Source organism: Vanessa atalanta, chromosome 26 (genome assembly GCF_905147765.1).
Source record: "Vanessa atalanta chromosome 26, ilVanAtal1.2, whole genome shotgun sequence".
Classification (NCBI taxonomy): Eukaryota; Metazoa; Arthropoda; class Insecta; order Lepidoptera; family Nymphalidae; genus Vanessa; species Vanessa atalanta.
The window spans coordinates 2,458,623-2,478,236 of NC_061896.1; the positions used below are offsets into that span (position 1 = coordinate 2,458,623).

At 32.1% G+C, this 19,614-nt stretch overlaps 1 protein-coding gene across 3 annotated transcripts in view; it reads right to left on the bottom strand.

Annotated features, from left to right (window-relative positions):
* The window catches only part of LOC125074004 (serine/threonine-protein kinase MARK2-like), a 157,564-nt gene that overhangs the window by 85,350 nt on the left and 52,600 nt on the right, over positions 1–19,614 (bottom strand). The window contains exon 2 of one of the 3 annotated variants that reach the window (XM_047685166.1): positions 9,028–9,687. The exons of 1 other annotated variant lie outside the window; for it this stretch is intronic. In XM_047685166.1, coding sequence (XP_047541122.1) covers positions 9,028–9,504 — 477 coding nt within the window. In that variant the 5' untranslated portion in view covers positions 9,505–9,687. Of the gene's footprint in view, positions 1–9,027; positions 9,978–19,614 lie in introns of those variants that run through there. One more of the 3 variants, XM_047685165.1, reaches the window with a different exon arrangement.

The window sequence follows — 19,614 nt, forward strand, 5'->3', positions numbered from 1 at the left end:
GAGGACGAGGCTAATGATAACATTGAAAAACTAAAAATAAATACATCGGGCGTCTTTAGACTTCGTATTTAATTTTTCATTGATATAGTTAGGAATAATGTAATATGACGTCCGACAGAGAGGTATGGAAGAAGAGGACATGCTGCGCCGATCCCAAGTAAAATTGAGATAAGGGCAGGAGGATGATGATTTATTTTTTCATTGAAACGAGAAAATCTTATTAATATGTCTTATAAATCCGAAGGCTTGTTTATTTGTACATTTGATATTAAATCAAACTCGAAAGAAGGCGGACTGTATTGTATTTGATAAAGATATATTAGTCTGCAATTGAAATCGAAATATGTATTCCTTATTCAAGTAGACTCAAAAGAACTCAAGAGACGACGTATTAAAAAATTTCATTAGATGTAAAGCTATTTCAGAATACAGATCCTACCGAGAAGAACCCGCAAAAATGAAATGAATAATGAAATACAAAGTCAACTAAAAAAAGAATTTTATAAATACTGTATGAAAATCAACAAATACGAGGCGCTTTTTAGGGTTAGGGTAAAACGGACCCTATTACTAAAACTCCGCTATCCGTCCGTCCGTCCGTTTCTCACCAAGCTGTATCTCATGAACCGCGATAGTTAGACGCTTGATATTTTCATAACAAAAAATACTGAAAAAATAAAATATTTATTTAAGGGGGCATACAACAGTCATGACTTTTTTTGCTGTTTTTATAGATAGTGGTACGAAACCCTTCGTGTGCGAGCCCTACTCGCACTTGGCCGGTTTTTTTATCTTTATATATTTTTTGTATTGCGTTAACCTTATCAATGTTTCTCTTCACATAATATTTAAATGTATTAATAGGCAAAGTTAAATAAAACACGAACAAACACAATCTAAAACATAAAATTTATTCAACTAGAGTCATTACTATCAAACAGACACTAAATCTGTCTTCGGTGGTCCAGGAAACGTCTAAAAATAATCGTTACACGTGCGCTTTCTAATTGATCGTTATAGCACAAAAAAAACGTTCGAACTTTCCATTTGAGTATTCACTTAAAGTATTCATTTAATTTTATATTTAATTAAACTAGTTTTGGTTATCTCATTATTATAAATGCGAAAGGTGGACGTTTTTTACACAGACGCGCTCGAAGTATTTGGGGATCAATAATATTCCATACACGTAAGTAAAACTTGAACGTCCTGCGTAATTTCCGACCGTCCAACTTAGATCGCACGTATAGTAGAGCCATTTATATTATGTAAGCATGTAAAAAAAAACTGAATTGAAATAATTAAAAATCTTCATAGACAATTCTACCGAGTCGGTATTAAGCATAAATCAATCACTTTATTGAATGTGTGTTTATATAAATACATAACCTTTACTCAAGAAACTTAATTTCGCATTCAAACTCGACGTTAAAATTTTACAATCTCATTGCGCGCAAGAAGCTTCACTTTATAACTCGTAAAGTGCATCACATCTCATCAGCTCATATAAAGTCACGAGGACGTGTAATTCACGCTTGTCACGACAATATTCTTAAAACGGGTAAAACTCCGAAGCGAAAACTTATATAATAATATTATGTACTAAACCCTTCTCCGAAGCGCGCTATATCTTCTGATATTAATTTTGTGTGTATAAGTAGTTATTTCAGTTAGACGCTCATAAATATAGATTACGATTTTTTACTACTAACTTTACACCTATCATTTTAAACATGTTTATTTAATTCACAGCGGGTAAGCATTTGTCTGAATACGCGAGTCACTTTAAAACTACGAGACCGAAAAACAAATCTTTTATACAAATTGAATTCAGTGTTGCAGGCGAACAATTTGCATAGCGCAGCGCCCTAATGTATCTGCACTGATATATTACGTATCCTGTCTGTCTGGGTTGTTTGGCTGTATGTTAATAAATATATAATCTCGCCTAGTTTCTCTCATCGTCGGTTTACATGCGGGGTATGGCCGTCTCAGCTCATTTCGGGGCCCTAGGGTATATTCCCATATGAGGCATTTTTTTTACATTACAAAAAATATATTACAATATAAGCCTTTCGAGAGCCCAATGACAATGGACGCAATGGACATGTGCTCCGTGTGCCTTTTCGTAACGACGGAAATGAAGCGAAGTAGATATTAGACGAATTATTAAAATTCAAGCCTATTTATGAAGTCTATTGGACTCAAAGATAAAGAAACGGGTTAAATAGATTTTTTATGGCTTTATAATGTAAAAAAGAATAAGAAACATCAGAATTTATTGTATTAGTTTAAAACTAAACTTTCAGGTGTTGTTTTTGTTTGTAATATGTAACGTTTTTTAAAAATAATATCCCGAAGATAAATAGCGTTTGTACGTGAAAATAGTTACATTATTCCGTTGACATAATGTACCATAACACATAATCAACATATATTTATGTTGACTAGTATGATGTTAGACAATTGAAAACGAGGCAACTTTGAACGAGACACATAGTAACGTACCTTAAATCTTCATTTCATTAACAACCGACTATAAATATACCTATATAAGATATTTTATTGCTTGGTACTCCTTAGAAATAAAATCAACAAAGACTAAACACAAAAATGTACTCTAAAACACGGTTATTAGTTTTATTTTAGCTTGAGAACAATTTAACGACAAAACTTTGTTTACATCAGCGCCCTCTGTGTGTATGTACGAAGTTTACGTGCACTCTTTCAGGAATCGATCCTTCACTTCCTTTATACCTCGAGCTTCGAATAACAAAGAGGTAGATAATATATACCTACTAGCTATTTTATATATTTTACTCAGATTTAAACACGACTTTAGTTATTTTATTTGGACGACTTTTCTACAGAGTATCTACTGTGGTTTTCGTACAGTAGTAGTAGGAGTACGTATATAAAAGACTAGTTTCCTTTTACGCGGTTTAGTTCAAATTTTAGGGGTTGGTCCTCCGGTGTTGAGCATAAAAAATAAGGCTATGTCCTTCCTTGGAATCCAAGCTTGCTTCATACCAAATCTCATCAAACTCGGTTCAGTAGTTTGACCGTGAAACAGCAACACACACAGACTAACTTTCGAATTTATAATATTAGTATAGATTACTACTTGTCTTAGGGTGTGTCTGTGTACTTACGATCTGTTTTTCTTTTAATCTTATCAGCGCTCACAATCTGTATTTCCAAGAGATTAAGGATAAAAGAAACCGATATTTGCGTACAAGTGTAGCGGCTTAAAACAAACACAACATGTACTTACAATTTCCAAATCGGGCGTATTTTCTTAAAAATATTTATCTACTACTCAGGTACTTGACAATATAGTAAAGTATAGTTTTAGGAAGGAAACAGTATTTTTTTCGATAGGTTTGATCTTGCGATATATCGCAATGGAAAACTTATTGTTGTAGCCTCGAGCTATTCATCAGTTTTTTTTAATATTTGGTCACGGAAATAAGTATGTTCTACTTAATCATATTAAATACTATTTCTCGAATAAAAAGTAAATGTCCCTAAGATTCAAGCATGCTTCCTATCAAATTCAGTGGTTTGACTGTGACAGAGCAACAGACAGACATACAGAGTTACTTTCGCAATTACAATATTAATATATATTGCAACGTAATCTATTTTATCAATTTCCATTAATTTGGTTTTAATTTAATTCATAAAAAGAACTTTAATTTGTGTGTAGCGAGTAACAGTTCATATACGATAAAAGTAATTACTTGATTGAATATAAGTAGTATTATTGTTTGGCAAATTGAATACGGCACTTCAAAAGCGAGTTAACGAGCTATTTGTGAACACTTTTTCAATCGAATCAATGCTTCCTGGATGCAACGAGCGTCGAATAACAAAGAGAGATATAGAACATTCGAATCAGAGTTCGGTAAATAAAAGATTTATAAAACTAGACTAGTTCCTTATGTGACCAGTTTACATAAAATGTGTAAATAATTCTTCCCCTGGAAAACGGTTTCAATATTATTCACATCACAATCCATCGCTTTGTTTTAGTACGAGATTAAAACATGACACAGATTTTCATCAGACTCATGTGGGTTTTCTCAAGATGTTCCTTCATCGATAAGCAAGAGATGAATATAATGAAATAATATATATGTTATACGTACATACATATATATTCGCACACATGCACACAAACAGTTATTTCCTTTAATGATTTTCTTACTATATCTTAAAAAATTAAATGTATAAACAGTAGAAATATTAAAATACATGCCTTCCGGCATAAGGAATAAAAATAATATTCAAATTCAGTGTTATTTTTTATTTATAAATCAAAATATTTATATTACTTAACACTGACAAATCTCAAGTAATATTTATTTAATCTTCTTTACTGTTATAACTATATTAAGGTTAAATATTAATCTCATTCAAATATTGTATTATTTATTTTCAAATTATATTACAATTATTATTAAAAAAAACTCTTAAGTCTTTGAAATTAGCTCAACATCAAAAGTACAAAGAACTATAAAAAAAATATATGTATTAAAACATATTTTCGATACAAAACGAATATTCATCAATTATTTTAGCATCAAAGCGAGGTATGACTACATATTTCCAGGAACAAAGCAAATCATTTCATACATAAATACAGACAAATATGGTCAGTAAAACTCGTGTACTCGGAATTATATCTCATTACATACTTTTGCTCTTAATCCATTGTGTGATATTAATCATTATGATTGTACGTAAAATAAAAACTACTTTAGCTTTATATATTTGTTTTTTATAAAAGCTTATTTACCTTTTTAAATTTAATTATTAGTATTATTTTTTTATGATTGCGTGTTTTTGCACGTACGACTGAATTGCTACGTGATGCCAAGTAATCCTCTCGGTTTTAAGAGATTCTATGCAGAATGAGCAGTTACTCCAATTATAGGACTTAAAAGATTGCGTATGTTTTTCATTCAACTTTCAGAAGAATACCAATACAACTGGATATCAACAAACCCACTAACATCAATAAATAAATGGTTAAAAATAAACGAAATGTTTTTATTGAACATAAAATTTAACGCTTACATCGACATAAAATAGACACAAGCAAAACAAATGTACGACCTAAAGTAAGCTAAACAATTAAAGTATACAACATGTATATATATATAAATCAAATAGGTACAAGTACCCTCAAGAAATTCCTTAATACAATATCTCTTATCAAGTTTCAAAGTTCAAAACTATTTTCCTTGAAAACTACTAACCGAATACAAAGGGTCCATGGAGTATATACCGCTAAACCAAAACATTGTATGTAGCTATAATTAGTTAGTGTGCTGTTTATACATGAGCTATGAATTACAGGGAAAACTTAAACCATAACTGATGTCGGATACCTATTGTGTATCATTAGGTAATAAAAATAAAAATGTACTTCATTTAAGAAAGAATCGCGGGCACTTTTGAATCGTCATTTTATATTTAAACCTATGTTTCGGAGTATAAATTCTACAAGAACCATCGAGAAGAATCGAGCAGAACCGGCAAGATGTAGATTATGCAATCAAATCTATTAATCAAACTTTTGTATATAAAAATATTATTGTAATTGTATTCCCTATTGAAACGAGCTTCTACGAGTTTCCTTCACTGTCATTGTTTATTTGATTCTTTTTTTCCTCGAAGTTAAGAATACGAAACAATGTTTGAAGCATTTCAAGCTGCTTTTGTAATTAACTCTCAACTCAGTCACAGAGTTCCTACAACCTGTTTATTAATATAGGTTATTAAACGTCAATATATCAACTTTACTATATACTCTGCTCTTTCCTATCACGCGCCTCTTAAGTTAAAAGGAGACAGCTGAATTCACCTATCAGTCAAGAGTTACTGTTGTTGTTTTCGCTTTCCATTCAGTGTACGCAATAAATAGACAATAATTATAGATTATTAAACGTCGACAATTATATTTCAATATCTATCCTGCTCTTATGTACTATAGATATCTTAAGTTAAAAGAGGATAGCTCGTTGTACTATCGTTGCTATTAAAAACGTACCGAATTTATCTTCCACTTCATGTTAAAATTGATTTCATTGCGGACTAACTGCGCTTCCTCGCTGTTCTGCATTGATAAATTGGAGCCAACTCTAGGGCTGCGACTCTCGCGACAGTTCACTTCAATAAAAATAAATTATACCCCCATTTTATCTAGCTCATCTGCACTGAAGTGAACAAATGCTAAAATGAAATTGAATTTGTACACCACAAATGAAAAAATATATAAGATATTAATATCTTATATATCTAAAGTAAGAGAGTCTAATGGCATATTTTAAATTAACAGTCAGTTATACCAGAAGGACAACTCTGTTTATTAATAGACGCATCATCTAAGTACGTATAAGCAACCAAGTTCATAAATGGTTTTTTTTTGTGAACATGGTAGGCAGTCGAGCAAATGGACCACCTCATGGTACGTGGTCACTATTGACGTCGTGAGAAATATTAAACATTCCTCACAACACCTAATACGTCACCAACTTTGGGAACTAAGATTTTATATCACTAGTGCCTGTAGCTACAGGCTCATTCAACCTTCCAACTTTGTTATTTGGCGGTAGATTATGTGATGGTTGTTACCTATCTAGACGGACTTGCGAAAAGCACTAAATGAAGCAAAAGTGTAATTCAATTAAACCAATATATAATAACATAGGTAAATTTATATTTCATATCGAGACAACAATACTATTTAGTGATGTACTTTATTTACCAAAGTATTACTTCCACGATACGCGTTTATGCCACACCAGTATATAGTTTATCAAAATCAAAATATACTGTATTCAAATAGAAATTTATTAACACATCAAATAGCCATTGCCAGCTTTTAAAATTTGTTGGATTTATTTTATTGTCTGGATTTATATTATTCAATTCGTTCGTTCATTTCTATATAAATAGTAGGTAACCCTATCAATAATCGCTCCATTAGTCACACTATCACTTTTACACGGCAACGTTTAAACGTATTTCATAATGCACACAACATGCACGTACCTAAACATGTGTGCCGAAAAATCGACGAATAGAATACGAGAATAAACGGAACTGGGTTAACGACCTGCCGAGAGTCAATCTCGATCTACAGTGCGATCGGGGGTGATGATTTGAATGAATGAATTATGAAAATGAATCGTTTAGATATTCTATTTATATTTACGACATATCTTATTATTATTGGGTTACTTGGTAACTGATTTATGAATCCAATGTTGCTTCTTGGAACTGTTAGTGCGACAATACATCACTCTATTCTATAGCGAATGCTATACCACTAAACGTTCTAACCTATCGCCCCCTTTCTGTAGTAATATTATGACTTTTAAAGAATAGGTGAATTTGGTATTTTTATAATAAGTTACAGTAAAAACTGTACTAAACACGTACAGAACCATTACCTTTACTAAATGATTGATAAAACCCACCAGACTAAAAAAGAAAACCCACCTGAAAAGAGACTTTTGATATATAAAGTTCACAAAAAATATTATCTGCTTGTACAACTCAAGATGTCACAAATATATCTTGTATTTTAAATCATATATGTTACATTTATTTAAATATTAATCTCTACAAATAAAATCTAAACTAGCTTCATGTCTCAACGTCACGGAAAAATTACTGGCGACAGGATTTTAAATTATTTAATTTATGACTACAAACAATCTTCTTAAGTCACATTTTAACATATAAGTCGTTGGTATGTATATCATGTATCAACTAGTGTAACACGCAAACGAGCTGTGCGCTAGTATCTATATAAAACCTATTATCAGGAAAACGTCTAGACGAGTCAAGGAAGCTACGGACGCAAGTATTGTACAAATATTGTACCATTATAGTTCGATTAAGGTGTTCTAATATCGATAACTGTAGTTCAGTAAGAGTCCGTAAAATTTGTACTACTAACAATACATACATCATCGGTTACAGATCCAACACAATAAAGGCGACACGAAACATTTTCCTACAACCTCAATGCCAACTATTCAAACAGCTGATTATTTTATTACAGATATAACGAAGGAGTAAACTTCACGTGTCCGACTGTTCGCACACATTAAAACGTGAACGTAATTATGATAAATTAAAATGACGCCGAGATTCGTCACGCGGTATTCATGATAAATAAGATTTACATATGTATGGAAACATTTGAACTTGATAAGCAATCTAATAACTATAAACTAACTAGCTTTTATACGCTTCTTCGTTTGTGCGGAATTTACTGCTACCGATGCTATGACTGCTATACTGATACTGATATTTTGTTTTTCCTTTATTCAAGGAGAAACGGCACAACTCGAGAGACCATTTTAAGAAGAAAATGACTAAGAGTTTATTTACACGTAGCGTCATCTGTGCTTCTTGTTTAACTGTATCAGTTATGTATATGTGTATATAATTTCCATTATTCTGCTGATAAACTATGGTCTCTATGGTAAGGACAGTCGAAAAATTGCTAGGGTAGATATTTTTTATGTAAAGACTAATGTTATAAAAAACAAAAGCTTTTCTTATTGTATTTAAATTATAACAATAGTATTTAAAAAAAAAACAACATTTCTTATCACTATCGTAATGTTTAAAACGTAAAGTTTTTTTTTTATAAATAACTATATTGACGTAGTTATACTTAAGTCAAAAATAATAAGCGATTATTATTTATTTAATATTATTTGCAAAATGTTATCTTACATACACGCGTTATCATCAGAAACGAGCAAATAATTTTCCATGCAAACATTAGCTTTATATAAAAATATAAATGTTTAGAGGCAAGAAAAGTTTGATGTCTTTAACATTATTTATATTTATCTCGCGTAGTTTAATTTCAATTTCATAAATATGCACAGCCAATTTACCCGATTAACTTAAGAGATCAATTTAACTCTGAATGTAATCTTTTATACCGAAAGAATTTTAAATACTACCGTTAACTAACCTAAATAATAACCATACCTTATCTCGGTGTGAATGACGGTGATAGGTGACCGGTGGCGGGTGTTGTGGTGGCGGAGGCAGTTGAGACTGACCGGTCACCACCACTGGTAGCCCGTCTACGATGGTCACCATCACTCGCTTGTCGGAACTACGGCGTCGTTCCGCCGAATTCCTCCGCCGTCTTTGCTCATCGGCTACAGGCTTTGAAAACACTGTCCTGCGATCAAACAGCCTCGGATCTCCTTGACTTTCTGCCACTCTGGTGGCCGGAGTGTGGCTTTTCGACCGCTTCAAGAGTCGCATCACATGGGATTTCAAGGCATCAGGCTTGCTTACAGGAGGCGGTTCGGGTTTGTGTTTGTACGATTGTGAGTGCGCGTGATGGCGCTGGACGGACACAGTGTGCCCCATCCCTGGTGGAATTACGTTAGACAAGCTCTTCACTGCATAAGCAGCATCTACTTTGTTTCCGGCCACGCAAGATACCTCGTACATTACGACTCCTCGCGATCTCTTTTCCCCTGGTATCCCGAAAATACCGATTTGGCAACCGACGACTTAATCGGTCATTTTTATTTAATGAATTCCGTGAAACACTGCAATCCATTCACTTTACACTTCCCGCATTATCGTACACAATAACACTTGTTCCGAAGAATCGCCAATGCTTACATTTGTCTGCGTTTGATGCGTAAATCGGACCGGTTAAGGAAAAAAAAAACTTCAAAACATCACAGAGTGTTTACAATATTGAGAATAAACAACGTGAGTTCACGTGATTCATCAGCATTCACGCAATGCACAAACGATAGTATTAATACGAGAATTAAAAAAAAACCGTTAAAACTCGCACGCACGTCCTTAGCGCACGAGCGCTGTCGTTCAACTGACTTGTCACACTAGAAGCATTCAAGAACTTGTAACGATCCAATGATACTCGAATGATAAGAGCGGAGATAAATGATTGTTTGTATGCTGATGGGCGAGGCCCATCCTAATCCGCAAAAGGTCAATGTTTCAGTGAAGTCATACCAATTGATGTAATTGCAGATAACAAGGTTGAACATCTATTCGTCCCGACAAATGACGTCTCTCGAATTAATCACTTAAAGCTTCGCGAATTCGTCGAGCATAATTTTGGTTACATTACTACAATTCGTGTTAACATTTTAGATGAAAATTGTTCAGCATTGTAGAAGTTCAAAGGGAGATTGAATATTTTTTCAATGATAAGTAAATCAAAAAAAAATAATAACCTTTTGATAGAGTTTGGAGATTTATTTTTTAGATTTTTTAAATTAAGAACCAAGCGTCCTAAAAACACTTAATATTCAACCCTAGATGATGTAAAGAAGACAATAGAGAGCAAACCACATTATCCTTAAACGTTAGCATCAAAGGAATTTTAAGTGAATTCCATGTTTTACCTTTACTTCGTAATTTTCTTTGTTGAGGCGCAGGATTTCTATGAATATTATAATTTAGTGTTGACCTTTTAATTCGGTATACATAATTTTATAGAAAAAAAAGAGATAATTTTGAATTCATTTTGGTTTTTGAAACGGATGTCTGCATTAAAATTAATTTCGATTACAACTTACAAGGAAAATATAAATTGGTATTTGATTTATAAAAACTTAAATCAAATAATGTTCTACATTAATTTTTAAATCGCCTTTTTACAGAACTACATACAAGTAAAGTTACCACCGATTCGGAATGTAGATTCTACCGAGAAGAACCGGAAAAAACCTATACCGTTAAGTGTTCCTTCTCCAAGCGTTGTGTTACCTATGATTAAGTCAACATTTGTTTCCGTACTTTCTTTGACAATATTACAGGCTTTGTTGGTAACCTGAATAGATAAATTAATTAATTAAATAAATCCTTGCATATGAGCTTGTATATTGAACAGTTATTAAATTAAAACAGAAAATACTCAGAAACATTTCCGTACAGCCAATAATTCCAAATTTTCCAACGAAAGCCGTAAAATTCTAAACTAGAAACTGGAGTCATTAGCATGTTTCGTTAGTGAATGTTTTGTGAGTCATGGGTTCGATTGTGTACCTACATCGTATTTGGAGAAATTCAGTGAAAGCGCACGCACATCGAGTCGATGACAGGCCTACTTAGAGACAATTAGTTATCAATAAAACAAAGGAGGAGTTAAGTAAAAAAACGATTGAGTCATCTTATAGAAACCTGATATAAATTAATATTTGTATGTACGAAAATACTTCGATCGTGAGGTTAATTATCAATTTTATAAAATAAAATTATTCTGTCAAAATATAATCATTTACTGAATAATTAACCAATAATAACATAACAAAATTATTATTGGTCGATCTAGAGGTTTAGTATTTGATTTTATTATTTTATTATTATGTTTTAATTTTTGTTCACCATAACACATTCAAAAATATATTGTTGAATTTTAAATATATAAACTATTAAATTAATAATTTGAATATAGAATTACAATAGACATAAAACAGAGACAATAAAAGTAACTAAAACAAATAAAGAGAGTGTCTATGATTAAAAACATTCTTCAAAAAGACATCGACACACTATCTTGCAATAGCAAGATTACTTTTTGATTGTTCTATCATTATAAAGCACGTCCCCCACATTCTTAACATATGCGCACGCGACGGTCAGTAATATAAACGGAGAGGTCACGGCCCAGTTGCACTTGTAAGTCAAAACATTTTATTGTTTTAAAGTCAAATGACGCTACGTTTTGTGGTAAGTAGATGTGACCCTTATATGTCAAACAATATTAAATTATTTTAGTTATCGTTTATTGTCATAGGTTTCAACGACAATATTCTACAACAAAAATTTTGAAATTTTTCAATTTGAAATTTAAAAATAGGGGAGTGTACGAATATGGTATATACTTTTATGAACGATCAATGTTACAAAATACTCTCGACCGAGTTTATGATACTGGAGATAAATATAAATTTCTGATAAAAATCATAATTACGCTGGCTTTCATTTTATATTTATATTTTGAAATTAATTGTTATGTTTTTTATAGGAGTATACTATCCCAGAAAGTGTTACCCATGAATACTTAAAGCGTGTTTTCTTGTGTATCCAAATTCCTATGTTTAACCTCTTCGATATCCATTGTTTCTTACGTATAATTAATATCAATAAAAATGAAACCTCTTCTTGTCAGCTATCCAAAAATGTTGTTCTGTTATATACTAGTTGTCGCCCGCGGCTTCTTTAAAGTTTAAGTGGTCGTCCGGTGTGAGATAAAATTCCATCAAATTCGATGCAGAGCTTTAGCCGTGAAGGCGTAACAGACAGAGTTACTTTCGCATTTATATATTATTATAAATGCGAAAGTAACGATAGATATATATGTAATAATTGAATTATTTAAGAGGACAAGAAACGTTTTACGCTTGTATTAGTAACGAATTACAAAACCAATTTACAATTTTCAAACCTATTATTAAATAACATCTATAAATAAATCAAATATGAAAGACCTCATTCATAAAGTTATATCTTCGTTAATCTAAAGGAATACTTAGTTTACAAAAGTAAAAACACTCAATTCTTTCAGTGAAGTTTAAAATACCGAAACAGTATACTTAAAGCATAACAGCTACTTAAAATTACAAAACAAATGACAAAAGAAATATATATAATTTTCTTAAATTAACACTTGTACGGTACGATACTTGAATGAATTCAATGAATCCATTCATTCCGAATGAACTAAGTGAAGTATTCACCGTTGTTCCTGTCCAAGGTCGATTTATATTGGTTTGGTTCATTCATCTGTTCGAGATTGTTTGTAAACATGCCGATATCGTTTTCGCGTTGTTTTTATTAGAATTCCGTTATTTTGCTATAGATATTGAATTTCGAATTTTATTTTGCTTCCTAAATAACAGAGAAACTTTAACTAGTGTTCAATATAGGCTTTGTACTACGATATCGAGTTTCGAACAAAATGTTTTATAAATATTGGAGATTCCTTATAAAAATAAAGTTTATACATAAAGTATGGATGTCGGTTTTTGAGAATAATAGGCAGCGTTCAACTTAACAGTTTTATGGACAATGTTTTTATAATAACCACTCACTGCTTGGTGACACTTCACACTACAACATATCAACTTCTACGACTTCTTCGAGTTTTAAGGATAAGTCAAGTATTAAGTGTAAAAAGATCCTTGTGGTAAAAGCTCGTTTCATACCAAATTAGATCAAATCCGGTTCATGGATTTGGCCGTGAGACAGTAACAGACAAACAGAGCTACTTTCGCATGTATAATATTAATATAGATTTGTGCTATATTACTTATTTTAAAAGAAATAAAGGGAATCTACGTTGGAGACGGTGGAAATAATGGAATGATCGTAGCGTAAAAGTATGACAGTACAGATACTAGTCCGTCAATTATAAAGGATAACGTCATTAGACACTATTACTCCATAAGGAAAACGAATCGTTTTTCAAATATGGTGTTGAATAGATTAGTTAGTTACAATTGAGTTTTTTTTTTAGCACTAGCATCCTATAAATTTTCCCACTGCTGGGCTAAAGGCCTCCTCTCCCTTTGAGGAGAGGGTTTGGAGCATATTCCACCACGCTGCTCCAATGCAGGTTGTCGGAATACAAATGTGGCAGAATTTCGTTGAAATTAGACACATGCAGGTTTCCTCACGATGTTTTCCTTTACCGCCGAGCACGAGATGAATTATAAACACAAATTAAGCACATGAAAATTCAGTGGTGCCTGCATGGGTTTGAACCCGAAATCATCGGTTAAGGTGCACGCGTTCTAACCACTGGGCCATCTCGGCTCATCGTTAATTCAATTGAGTTAATTCTATTAAAATTTATAATAACAATATAAACAAAACTAAATAAATAACAATCACTATACACTTACACGTCGTAAATAAATAGGTATCCTTTGTATACATCTAAGGAAATTTCCAACAAAATCAGCTCGAGGTATTCGACTATCTATTATAGGAACCCCTCTTCATTTCATCCGGCTATCGTACATTGTTGCGAGTTTGCATTCAAAGCGTATCTTTGCGTCGATGTTGTGCTTCGTTTAGACGTCGAGGTACTCGCTGACAACGGACAGATACGTAATATTTTTTTATGAAAAACATTTTACAAAAGGGCATTTCTTAATGTAGACCATAATTTTTATAGTTAGTATTAAGTTCAGTTCACAAACTCTTCGTATATTTTGATCATTTAAATACTATTATTATAGTTCAATTGAATTCAATGTTAAATAGAGAAATACAGAAATAGGTAAGTAAAATTATGGGCACACAATTCTTCTGTTTGAACAAAATATAAAATTACAGTAAAATGAGTAAAAAGTTTGATTAAAGATAACAAACTCTAATAATACTTTACGTATAGCACACCAACAGTCTTCCCCCATTTTACACCCTCGAGAGGGGAATTAAACAAATTAGCATATGTCCTTCTCTGGGAGTCAAACTATCTCCATAGCAAAATAAATCTAAATCGGTTCTGCGGTTAAAGCGTGATGAGTTTTCGCATTTATAATACATAATGTACAGATTATAAAATAATCTCTTGCCTTGCAATACCACAATGATTTTCTACTTGACGGTTTTGTCTTTATCAAGAATAACACCACACCAAATTACATAGTAACATGGTATCAATAAACTAGCAAAATATTTCAAGTCCAGTTGATAAATGAACGAGACGGAAGAGCTTTTCACTATTATGAGTGAACATTTCAAGGCCCTGCCATAGTGCGAGATAATATCGACACGAGTGATTTTCCGACGTGTCCAGGTATTTCGGAAATGGCGGACGGATCGGACGACATGATAACTGTTATCCTGCTATTGAAACCGAGACCAACAATATGTTCTCATTTAACGGGAGGATATTGTCTGTGAAATATTTTCTGTTATCATTATTATTTTTTGGACGGTTGACACGCAATTCTATTTCTATAACTATAATGTTATAAAGAGGAAAGTTTCGTTTGGTTGTAATCGATAAATTCTGACACCGATACTGAACCGATTTCAATAAAAAGTATTTATATGTTATTTCAGTAAAAACTAGACCCTCATATCTAATATCTTATAGTTTATACGATAGATAGTTGACGCTTTCAGATACTAGGACCGCATCTTATACTGTAAGTGTACCCGAAACCATGAGACCTAATACATTATACGTTGCATTCATTAGAAAATAAGTTCGTAAGTCATTCGATTATTTCGTATGTACTAATAAGCACGTTTAAAAATTTAATTTCTAAAAAAAAGAACATATCCCATTGATTTTAAATTAAATCCTTTTTCTAGTCACCAACAGTCAGATTAGTTAAATTAATAAGCGATTTATTTTAAGTTAACGTTGAGCATATATATATATATATAACAATGTAAGAGGTTTTAAAACTAAAATGAAAGGGACTACAAGCGTTAAGACTGTAGTGAGATATTTATCCTATAAACAAACATTAGTCTGCAAGGTCCAAACCACAACCTTACTAAATTTACACGAAAGTCAGGATTTCCTTTGAAATGTAAATAGATTAGAAGCTGAAGAGATAATATTATATATTTAATCTATATAATATCTACTAGAAGGGCTGATTCGTATATTTGACGAATCGTTATTGTACATCGTTAACTTATTTAAATTGCGAGTGACGCTAAATTGTTCCTATAAATTTTCACGTCGACTACAACATCAAGCTAAACATTTTTTTTTAAAAGTCTCGTTGATAAATCCACTCATACCACATAGTTTCTTTTATATAATAAACAGGCATACGGGGTCTGTTTGATGAAAGAGTGCATTACTTGAGACATAAAGGAAAGGATAGTAGAGGAAATATAGAAGAGGTTCATTGCAGATCTAAATAACCCATTAAATGAAAAACTTTTAGATGTCAGACGTAGCAACATTAATTTAGATGGATACAAAGCACAAACTTAAAAAGACGTATAAAACAGAGAACGATTAATGGGATTATAAATTAAACAGAGAATTCAGAGAAAATAAAATCACGAGCAAGGAATATTAACTGTAAAAAATTAAAATAATCATTATACAATCAAATATAAGTAGAAAACAATGAAATATAAGAGGACGGAACAAATTTAGATAATGAATTAAGTAACAGACCTCAAGAGTCACGGGCAGGCGACGTAAGCTTAATGGCATGGCCAGATTAAAAAATATCTCGAGCAAAGTTTGAATAAATGAAAACAAAGGGTAAATTTAAAAGGAGAAAACGAGACAGACCATGAGAATGGAATAAAGTGCACGTTGAAATAATAATCACGGACGTCGCTGCAGGTTAGTGTAAACTGTGCGATTTCAAAAGACGATACTTTGGTGTAATGATGCGGGGTAAATATTTATTTTCGTCTATGCCTTGGTAAGCTTTTAGTTTCTCATCACACTACACTCAAGTATTGTTGTTGAAAGTCGTTTTCGTTTGTTAATGAAAATAACTTCAACATTAACTTATAACATAAAATTAACATAATAAAACATATTTAATGTTTTTGAGTTTTACTTTCTATACTTAAAATTAAAATTTGAATGCATTTAAATAAAAAAGTTACATTCAATGTAATTACGCTATAAAAAAAATCACGGCATCTAAAACTATAACATTTTCGATAAGTTTTATAGCAAACTGTAGATTACGATATCGATGCAGCTGAAACTGACTAGAGGTCTCATTACGGATATTATAAGTCATAGTAATGATGCACTCGCACACCTGCGCGACGGAGATGTATTCACGTATAATCACGTATAGATAGAGTCTGAGTCGACGACCTAGAAAATGCTTACTTCGATCATTCTCGTTGTAAAATGTGTTAGTGATCATGAAAAATATCTTGTTAAAAACACATTCTTTTAAATTGTAATAAATAATAATTGTATAATATCATATAATTATTTTATTTTTTTCCAACAAAATATTAAAACGTTAATAATAATCAAATTTTCAAAATTTTACATAAATTTTACTAAAGCTTCGGAATGTAGATCAACCGAGAGAACCGACAAGAAACTCAGTACTCTTCGACGGTAAAATTACACAGGCATATTAATTACGTACATTAAATCATTATGTATAATAACAGAAAATACAATTTTATGTACAGAAATCTACGTCAAATTTGTCTTACAATTTGTCGTAACTTTTCGTATATTATACACACAGATGTATATTTAAAAAAAATAAATGTTATTAGAATGATTCAAATATCGAACGTGAAATTGAATAAATATGAATACATTCATAATGTGTGTAGTAACAGATACATTTTACAAATTGTAGGAACAAACTAATAACAGGCCGAAGGAAATACATAAGGATCTTGGCAATAAGCCAAGATGAATCGAATATAATTACGTTGTATAGGCACGTTACACCAATATTTCCTTTAATATTTTCCTAGAAAACAGACCTCTAACATAAAACTAATAAGGGTTATTGTTGTTCGTAAACGAATACCTACTATCGAATAAACGTTCACAATAAGCCGCTAATCCAAAGTATTAAGGTTCATACTGGCTATCATGTAATTACGAGTACATACATACTGCATAGTCATAGAGGTTATTGTCTAATTCAAGATGATTATCGTTCGACATTGGCTTGCGGCATTAAAATCCCATCGTAAATACAATCGCGATTTTATTTTCCGAAGCTTTTGTAGATACATTTAACGATCTTAGTCATTGTTGTTATTAACATTAAAATCTTGATACTTACTTTAATTAAATATGTTTTCCTTTCAATTAAAATATTAATACAAGCTATTTTTGGAGGTTATATTATACAGATTTGTTTTCCTGTTGTTTTAGGTACATATTAAAATGATGTCCATATTTAAATCTCCCAGATGAGCAAGGGATTCTTTGAGGTTTTTGGGACTTATTGGCTAACGCACAATTGATCATGCGCGTCAATCGATACGCATATATGGCAGATTAACACCCAACTGATGCAAGTTTTCTCGAGACACCATCGAGGCACAGAATGAAAAATAAGCACAAATCAAGTGCATGAACTTAGTCTTGTCTAAATCCTTTAGTTAAGATCACGTATTGAAACTACTCAGCCATCTCTATTCCATAAAATAACAAGTTTATTTTATAAACTTGAAAAGTTACAGGAAACGGTAAAATATTTCAATGTGAGGACGGACGAGATTTACGTATACATGTATAAACATTTCAATCGCAAGTACCAGGGCTACAGTAATAGGCAGGAGTTTGGCCGGAGGCCAGTAGGGCTCGGCTCTAGTAGCGTCATTTCTCGTGCCTCCTATTCATTATCGTTTATTACGTTCCATACCAATTATAATTTTTTTAGGTTAATTTTCCAAACTATTAGTTCACACACCATTATTATAGTTTTTTTTTTTTTGCGTTGGCAATATTTAATTTACAAATGTTATTATAAATGCGAAAGTTTGTGTGTTTAAATGTTTGTCAATAATGCATATAAATGTCAATCATATCGTGGAATAGGACAGAACAAGTCTAGAAGCAAACTGTTCATATAAATATCCAATTTGAAGCATTATACGTTAATAACATTATTCAAAGTCATTCGTCAATATCCGTGTCACAGATAAACACAAAAATATCATGAACATATGTAAAATTTCAATACCAAAATGCCAAGGTCAACTCGTTAAATAACTGCAATTCCGAATCACCACAGTTGATTATCGCGAACCACAAAATTTCAAACTTCATACTGCATAATCAACTTAAAACGAAACGAAATTCAGTAAATTGGATAAACAATGAAATACAATTTAATTACAAAGGTTTCTCTTTGTATTTTATATGATCATTAATTAATATTGCACAAACGAAATAACACAAGGATATAATTTAAGATAAGTGATTATTAATATTGAAAAATAGTTTCGGCAAGCGGACGAAGCTAATGAAATATGATAGGTGCATACTGAATATGAATCGATGATATACTTAAAAAATGAATACAAACGCGTATATAACAGTAAATCAGACGACAAACTCGCCACCTGACGAAAGTCAAAAGTCAAACCTGAGAAGAAGAACCGGCGAAAGACACTGAGCGTGAAAAGGGGGCTAGTAAGTGGATCCCATCACCCAAAGACAATACCGTTTTAACAAATATAATCATTCCCTACATCGCTCTTGAGCTGCAAACGAGGACATCGGATCGGACCAACAAAACATAAATCTCCATACGAATGTTGAGAGCCTTTGATGTATCTATTATATTGATTAGGTTTATTTTGGACGTGCCTGTATGTTTGTTTTTGTGCCTGTAATCAAACTAGCTCGACGGCAACACACCAACACAAAGTATTGCTTTTTGGCAGTCGATTCTGCGTTAAGCAAGTCATGCAGCTGATTATTATAAAATAAAACAATTTTACAAATGATTTCGGTAGATTAAATCGACGAGAGGGAGAGTTAAGAGGATGACTGATGAATAGTAAATTGTAAGGCATCAACGCACTAATAGTTCACAAGAGGAGTGCGACAGCGCAATCGGACGTGCGGTTCGATTTTGT